This window comes from Sapajus apella, unplaced genomic scaffold (assembly GCF_009761245.1).
Source record: "Sapajus apella isolate SASKATOON/1434 unplaced genomic scaffold, GSC_monkey_1.0 scaffold7, whole genome shotgun sequence".
In the NCBI taxonomy this organism is placed as follows: Eukaryota; Metazoa; Chordata; class Mammalia; order Primates; family Cebidae; genus Sapajus; species Sapajus apella.
The window spans coordinates 10143530-10151086 of record NW_022436947.1 but is presented as its reverse complement, the minus strand read 5'-3'; the positions used below and the strand labels follow the sequence as shown (position 1 = coordinate 10151086).

Below are 7557 nucleotides of genomic sequence, written 5' to 3'. Positions count from 1 at the left end.
CCCAGCTAATTTTTTGTATTTTTGGTAGAGACGGGGTTTCACTATGTTGACCAGGATGGTCTCGATCTCTTGACCTCGTGATCCACCCGCCTTGGCCTCCCAAAGTGCTGGGATTACAGGCTTGAGCCACCGTGCCCGGCCACCTCTCATTTTCAATTGAGATATCTGAAAACCAGAGAGATCAACTCACTAAAGTCACTCCCAGAGCTAGGGGTAAACAGGAACTAGGATTAGCATCCCCCAATTCAGCATACTGGGAATAGTCACACAGTGAAAGCCAAGCAAAGTGGGGGCAGGTGGCAGGGGAGGGCGGATGCTGGCCCTGCGTCAGTCCTGTGGGTGTGTCCTGACTTAAGTCTAAACCAGGGTCTGTCACTCTGTAAGATGGGAAAGGGCTACTTCCCACAAGGAAGAAATGAGGACAGGGAAGCAAATGCACCTTAAAAATGTACTTAGAACACTGCATCCCCTCTACCTCCGTCAGCCCTGCGTGGAACTTGCCCCTCGGGGCAGACCTGAGGGCGGGGCTCCGATCAGGGAGCTACTCACACAGCGGACGTTTCCTGTGAAGTTCAGGATGAGCTGCTTCTCATTCGGTGTTTCAGGAGCCTCACACTTTATCTGGAAGAAGCCACTGGGATTAAGGTTTGGGCTAAAAGTCAGGGAATCTTTGACTCTTCCCTCCCACTAAGGCGTAACCCAGATAGGAAGGAGTTCATGGCAAGCTGGGGGCATGGCTGAAACCATTCCAGAGCCAAGTGTGTCCTGGCTGCATGGCCTGAGGGCAGCCTAAGCCAGGACCAGGCCAACCAGGGAGAGGGAGGAGGAAATGGGTAAATGCTGCTCACAGCCCCAGCCCGGGGCCCTGGGCTGCAGGAAAGAAAAGACTTGTCTTAAACCCCCTCCTCCGAGTCTGTGCTCTCCTACCTGCCCCACTCCTGCTGGAGTTACCCAGTTATTCCCATGAGCCGAGGTGAGAGAAGGTGTTTTGGGGACTTGGTGGGTAGTAGACCCTGCTGTGGGGTTGGAGCTTGTGGTCTCTGGGAGGGGAGACGTTCTCGATGCCATTGCTGGGCTCGTGGGCTGCACTGTCCCCTGGGAGAGGGGGGCTGTAGAGTTGGCTGGCATCTGGCTGGAGGTCTGTTGAGTTCTTTGCGAGGGAACTGATGACACTGTCATTGGGAAATGATGACAATGAGAGAAGATGAGCGCAGCCCTGCGAGAAGAGGACTTGCTCTCATAGTTTTCTCAGGTTCTTTGGTCTCACCTCCCAGAGATGGGAGACGTGAACTCCTATGACACTTTACAGGATGGGTCAGACTGGACAAGCCAGTGGAATTACCCGGCAAAGGAAGTCACAGCAGCTGCAGCAAACGTTCACTGAGCATTTACTTTGTGCAAGGGACTAAGTGCTTCAAAGGTACTTTCCTCCTAATTCCTCACAACAACCCTCTGGCGAAAGAACTGTCCTCATCCCCATTTCATAAACAAGGAAACTGGGGCTCCGAGGAGCTCAGTGATTTGCCCAAGTTCCCATGCCAACAAGCGGTAGGGCAGGGATTTGAATCCTGGATTATCCCAGCGGGAGCCCGCACTCCTCCTGTGTGGCACCCTCCTGCAAAGGGGCGGTCTGCTGACCAGTCTGCAGCAACGTCACCAGCAGCACTCAGAAATTCTGGGTCCACACATCTGAGATGGACCATGACCCCTGAGATGGGTCATGATCCTAAAGCTCATGATCCATAGGCAGATTCTGAAATTGATTTACTAGGTTAAGACCAGCTCTTTTGTTTTTGTTTTGTTTATTATTATTATTTTTTTTTTTTTTTTTTGGTAGAGACAGGTTTTCTCCATGTTGGTCAAGCTGAAGATCAGCTCTTATAAATAAATAAATAGGTATGGGCCAGGCGGGGTGGCTCACACCTGTAATCCCAGAACTTTGGGAGGCCAAGGTGGGTGGATCACAAGGTCGGGAGTTTGACAGTAGCCTGGCCAATGTGGTGAAACCCCGTCTCTGATAAAAATACAAAAATTAGCTGGGTGTGGTGGTGCACACCTGCAGTCTCAGCTACTCGGGAGGCTGAGGCAGGAGAATCACTTGAAGCCAGGAGGTGGAGGTTGCAGTGAGCTGAGATTGCACTACTGTACTCCAGCCTGGGTGACAGAGCAAAAATCTGTCTCAAAAATAATTAAGTAAATAGGTATAGAATAGAAACTATTAGAATGTATAGTGTATAGTAAGTAGTATTTATGAAACTTTGGTTTCAATAACATATATATTACACATGCATGTTTTGGATTGTGATGTAAAATGAAAATGTGTTTCTTATTGTGGGATGCCATGAAACAGGCTAAAGCAGCATGATTCTAGGACTTCCAATCCTCCTGATACCCACCACCATCACCACGCAGGGTCTCACCCACAAACAGACTGTTGGATTGTCTGCTTGCTAAACTGGGCAAGCAAGACAATGCAGTCTCATCAGAATCCACAGCCCCACATGCCTCTGCTCCTCCCTGAAATGGGAAGCTAAGTCTGAATGGATGAAACTTGGCCATATTGGCCAAGCTGGCCAGGCTGGTCCTGAACTCCTGACCTCAGGTGATCCACCTGCCTCAGCCTCCCAAAGTGCTGTGATTACACAATGTTTTACCCTTTGCATAGATCTCCATTTTCCAGTTGAGCAACTATATGAATTATAAGTACTGAAAAGTTTATTTTAATTTTTTGAGACAGAGTCTCGCTGTGTCACCCAAGATAGTGTGATCTCAGCTCACTGCAAACTCTATCTCCTGGGTTCAAGCAGTTCTCCTGCCTCAGCCTCCTGAGTAGCTGGGATTACAGGTGCCTGCCACCACACCTGGCTAATGTTGTATTTTTAGTAGAGATGGGGTTTCACCATGTTGGTCAGGCTGGCCAGGCTGGTCTCGAACTCCTGACCTCAGGTGATCCACCTGCCTCAGCCTCCCAAAGTGCTGTGATTAGTGGTGTGAGCCACCACACCCAGCCCTAAAGTTTCATTGTGCTTAAAGAAAACCAGGCATTACTTACGTAGTGTGGTGGTCATCCCAGGGCCTGTGAAGGTGTGGTCAGGGCCAGCCGCGGTGCTTGAACCGCTTGAAGCTGTCATAAGATGGTCCTGCCCTGAGCTTGTTGGGATGGCCACAGGATGCATCTGAGTGGGTTGGGGGGTGCTAACTGGATTTGTAGGGTGAAGGGTCGTCAGATGTTCTGCCCTAGTGGCTGTGACGTCTGTGGTCTCACTGTGGCTACTTTGGTCCCCAGATGTGGCTGGATCTTTTGCTCCATCCTGGCTGGTGGTGGCATCAGCTTGAGCTGTGGTCATGGAGGGTGCAAATGTAGTGCCAGCTGCATCTTTCATGCCGTTGGGATCGTCGCTGGTGGCAGTAGGGTTGCCTGAGTCTCCTTTTCCAGGCATGGTAATGGTCGCTTTGTCTTGCTGAACTGGGGCTGTAGTTCCTGAGTCATTGGACACATCAGGGGTGCTCGTCTTGACTGGGGCCTTGGAGGGGAGGCCTGTGCTCTGCTGGGCTGTAATTGTAGCCTCTGTGGTGACACTGGCTGCTGGAGCCTGGTCCTGCCCGCTGGTGGCTTCTGGTGCTGTTGGGGCTGTTCCACTGGGTGAGTCATTAGCAGGCGAATCTACTGTTTGCAAAGACAATACAGAATGGAGTTAGGGCTAGGCGGCTTTCTCACCATGCTTCTCCACAGCTCTTCCCCAGGATTCAGAGGTCTTGCTGAACGCCTGGGTCCTTGGTGACTCCAGATTTTTCTTTTTTTTTTTTTTTTTTGAGACGGAGTCTTGCTATGTCACAAGGCTGGACTATAGTGGCATGATCTCAGCTCACTGCAACCTCCACCTCCTGAGTTCAAGCGATTCTCCTGCCTCAGCCTCCCGAGTAGCTGGGACTACAGGTGCACGCCACCATGCCCAGCTAATTTTTGTCTTTTTAGTAGAGACAGGGTTTCACCATGTTGGCCAGGATGGTCTCGATCTCTTGACCTCATGATCTGCCTGCCTCAGCCTCCCAAAGTGCTGGGATCACAGGTGTGAGCCACCATGCCCGACCGACTCCAGATTTTTCTGAGGTTCAAGAAACCTCTAAGAGGGGAGCTTGGAGTGCAGCAGGGTTAGAAAAGCAAAATGCTGCCGAACGGGAGGCCCAGGCCAGTGAGGCCCCGCCACACATGGAGGCTGTCGTACGCTCCCTCCCTGCCCTCCCTGTCCAGCCCCACACACATCTCCCTCAAGTTTGACAATGTGCTACCCCTGCACTGGCTGCCAGGAACATCTCTATCTCCTCCTCTCCAGCTCCCAGGCACGTGGCCCCACAGAAAATTCCAGACTAATGCTCCCTGAAGTGCCCCGGCCCTGTGCTGAGCTTAAGCAAAAAACACATGGTCCCTGTTCTCACGGAAGTTAAATCTAGAAGAATAAACGGATGATAAACTGAAGTTACACAGAGCTGTGCCCCGACTGTGTGCAGCGTGGCGGCTTCGCCGTGCCAGGGACAAAGGGAAGGAAGGCTTTGTTTAACAAAATATTTCTTGAAGAAACAGGTGCTGTGTCAGGCAGTGGAGACACAATGGTGAACGCGACACAGACGGTCATACCTTCAAGAAGGTTACACTCAGTGAGGGAGACGGAGACGAAACAGGGTGGTTAAATCTGCTTACCACATGGAGGAAGCGAGGAAGGAAACGGCGCAGAGACGCACAGGAAGGAAGGCAAGGCGTCTCTGCGATGACTGTGAAGCTAAGCCCGGAGGATACCAACGAGAACCATATGTGGAGCATGGGAGGAAAAGTGTTCATGGCAGAAGGAAGAGAATCTGCAAAGCCCCCAAGTAGGGAAAGGAGCTGAAAGAGGATAAGCAGGAATGGAGTTTGGTGAGAAGGGGTCAAGCACAGGGCTGAGAAAATGCAGGGTCTTATAATTACAGTGACAGCAACTAAGCGTCCAAACCAGGCATTTTTGACAGTAAAAGGCTCTCTTAAAAATCACATCCACGGCCGGGCGCGGTGGCTCAAGCCTGTAATCCCAGCACTTTGGGAGGCCGAGGCGGGTGGATCACGAGGTCAAGAGATCGAGACCATCCTGGTCAACACGGTGAAACCCCGTCTCTACTAAAAACTACAAAAAATTAGCTGGGCATGGTGGCGCGTGCCTGTAATCCCAGCTACTCAGGAGGCTGAGGCAGGAGAATTGCCTGAACCCGGGCGGCGGAGGTTGCGGTGAGCCGAGATCGCGCCATTGCACTCCAGCCTGGGTAACAAGAGCGAAACTATTTTTCAAAAAAAAAAAAAATCACATCCAACAGGACGCAGTGGCTCACGCCTGTAATCCCAGCACTTTGGGAGGCCAAGGCGGGTGGATCACCAGAGGTCAGGTGTTCGAAACCAGTCTGGCCAACACAGTGAAACCCCGTCTCTACTAAAAATACAAAATTACCCGGGCATGGTGGTGCGTGCCTGTAATCCCAGCTACTTGGGAGGCTGAGGCAAGAGCACTGCTTGAACCTGGGAGGTGGAGAATGTACCACTCTGTACTCTAGCCTGGGTGACAGGTGAGACTCTGTCTCAAAAAAAAAACAAATTAAAAAAACCACATCCTGTTGGGCCAGGTACAGTGACTTATGTCTATAATCCCAGCAGTTCGAGACCAGCTTGGCCAATATGGAGAAACCCCGTCTATACTAAAAATACAAAAATAAAAATTAGCCAAGCTAGGTGGCGGAGGCCTGTAATCCCAGCTACTCGGGAGATTGAGGCAGGGGAGTCACTTGAACCTAGGAGGCAGAGGCCGCAGTGAGTCGAGAATGCACCACACTGCACTCTAGCCTGGGCAACAGGTGAGACTCCGTCTCAAAAAAATAAAAATAATAAAATCACATCCTACATAGAATGAGACATAAGATCACCTTCCTCAGAGGCCAACATGCAGATTCTGGATTTTATTCTAGCCGCAAAAAAGCCAGTGAAGGCGTTAAAGCAAGGAACTGGTATAGGATGACTTACAAAGAAACATGTTTCCGCTGCTCTGGGGAATGCGGACTGGAAAGAGGAACGTGTGGAAAAGGGAAGAGAAGTTAGGAGGCAATTACAGTAATCCAGACAGAGTGAACGGGGTTGGCCACAAGACGCTATTGACACTGGGGACAAAAGGCGGATAGGTCAAGACTGTTTTGGGGATCAACTGCTTGTTGATGTCCTAAGTGAGGGAAGAAGAGAATCCGAGATGATTCCTAGTCTTCTGTCTGGAGCAGAAGGGAGTGGTTGGAAGGGGGCTCGTGACTGCGTGCTGTTCTCTGTGCCAGCCAGCACCCAAACTATTTCTATTTGGGAGTTCCACACCCCAAATGAGACTTGATGGCAACAGAATTTGCCTCCTATGGCAATGCTCCTATGAAAATGTCAGCTCTTTCCCTGACCAGCCTCCCTGGGATGAGCACCAGCACGTGGCAGTGCCATCATGAATGAGAACTCTCATTCCAGCCAGTGAGGGAGGGGATGGCGGCCTGTGAGGGGCTCTGCAGGCAGGAGCAGTGACATCACGCACGGAGGTGAGGCCCAGCTCGCATCCCGAGACGCAGTGGCACCTAGCGCCTGGCAGGAGTGGGCCACGCTGGCCTCCTTGGATCAGTTCTACAGCCTGGCTTGGGTAATGTTCAAAGCAGCCCTGAATGCTGCCTCTGGCAATCCCAGCTACTCCATACGCTGGACGGTAGCCAGTATCTTTTACACACACATTTTGCTACTGAAAAGCAGAAATGTCTATCAGGAGCAGCTGCCAGCAAGACTTCAGGGATGAGTTGTCAGGCCTCACTGGGGACAAAGGGCAGTCAAAATTTTGCAAGTATTAAGGAACAGGACTCAAGTGTCCCATGACATCTTGAGGATAAGCAGTCACATTATCACCTCTAATCTAAAGTGAAGTGCCCAGGAAGTGGCTTTGGTCTGGCCGAGTGGCCACTGCCAGAGTATGAAAGGCACGCACATCAGATGTGTTTTAAAAAGCAATGCAGTGTGGGGGTTTGACAGGCCTTTGTTCTTAATAGTTTATAAAATAATCGTGCTTCTTACTACTGATGGCATCATAGTGTCATCTGGCAAGATACTAGACTGCTAAGGGAATATACCAGCATATCTAAGGAATTAAGGAATTTGTGGGATGATTGCTGCTTCTCTTTTTTTGAGACGGGGCCTCGCTCTGTTGCCCAGGCTGGAGTGCAGTGGCGCCATCTTGGCTCACTACAACCTCTGCCTCCCAGGTTCAAGCAATTCTCCTGCCTCAGCCTCCCGAGTAGCTGGGACTAGAGGTGCATGCCACCACACACAGCTAATTTTTATATTTTTAGTAGAGACTGGGTTTTATCATGTTGGCCAGGATGGTCTCCATCTCTTGACCTGGTGATCTGCCCGCCTCGGCCTCCCAAAGTGCTGGGATTACAGGTGTGAGCCACCACACCTGGCTTGCTTTTTTTTTTTTTTTTTTTTTTTGAGACAGGATCTTGCTCTGTTGCCCAGGCTGGAGT

The 7557-nt window shown here is 50.8% G+C and overlaps 1 protein-coding gene across 2 annotated transcripts in view; it reads right to left on the bottom strand.

Annotated features, from left to right (window-relative positions):
• The window catches only part of PODXL (podocalyxin like), a 12497-nt gene extending 8753 nt beyond the window's left edge, over nucleotides 1-3744 (bottom strand). The window contains exons 1-3 of one of the 2 annotated variants that reach the window (XM_032275659.1): nucleotides 3053-3744; nucleotides 952-1172; nucleotides 550-621 (exon numbers count right to left, since the gene is read on the bottom strand). In XM_032275659.1, the coding sequence (XP_032131550.1) occupies nucleotides 550-621; nucleotides 952-1172; nucleotides 3053-3440 (681 nt within the window). In that variant the 5' untranslated portion in view covers nucleotides 3441-3744. Of the gene's footprint in view, nucleotides 1-549; nucleotides 622-927; nucleotides 1173-3052 lie in introns of both variants that reach the window. The other variant, XM_032275658.1, reaches the window with a different exon arrangement.
• Between the last annotated feature and the right edge of the window lie 3813 nt (nucleotides 3745-7557).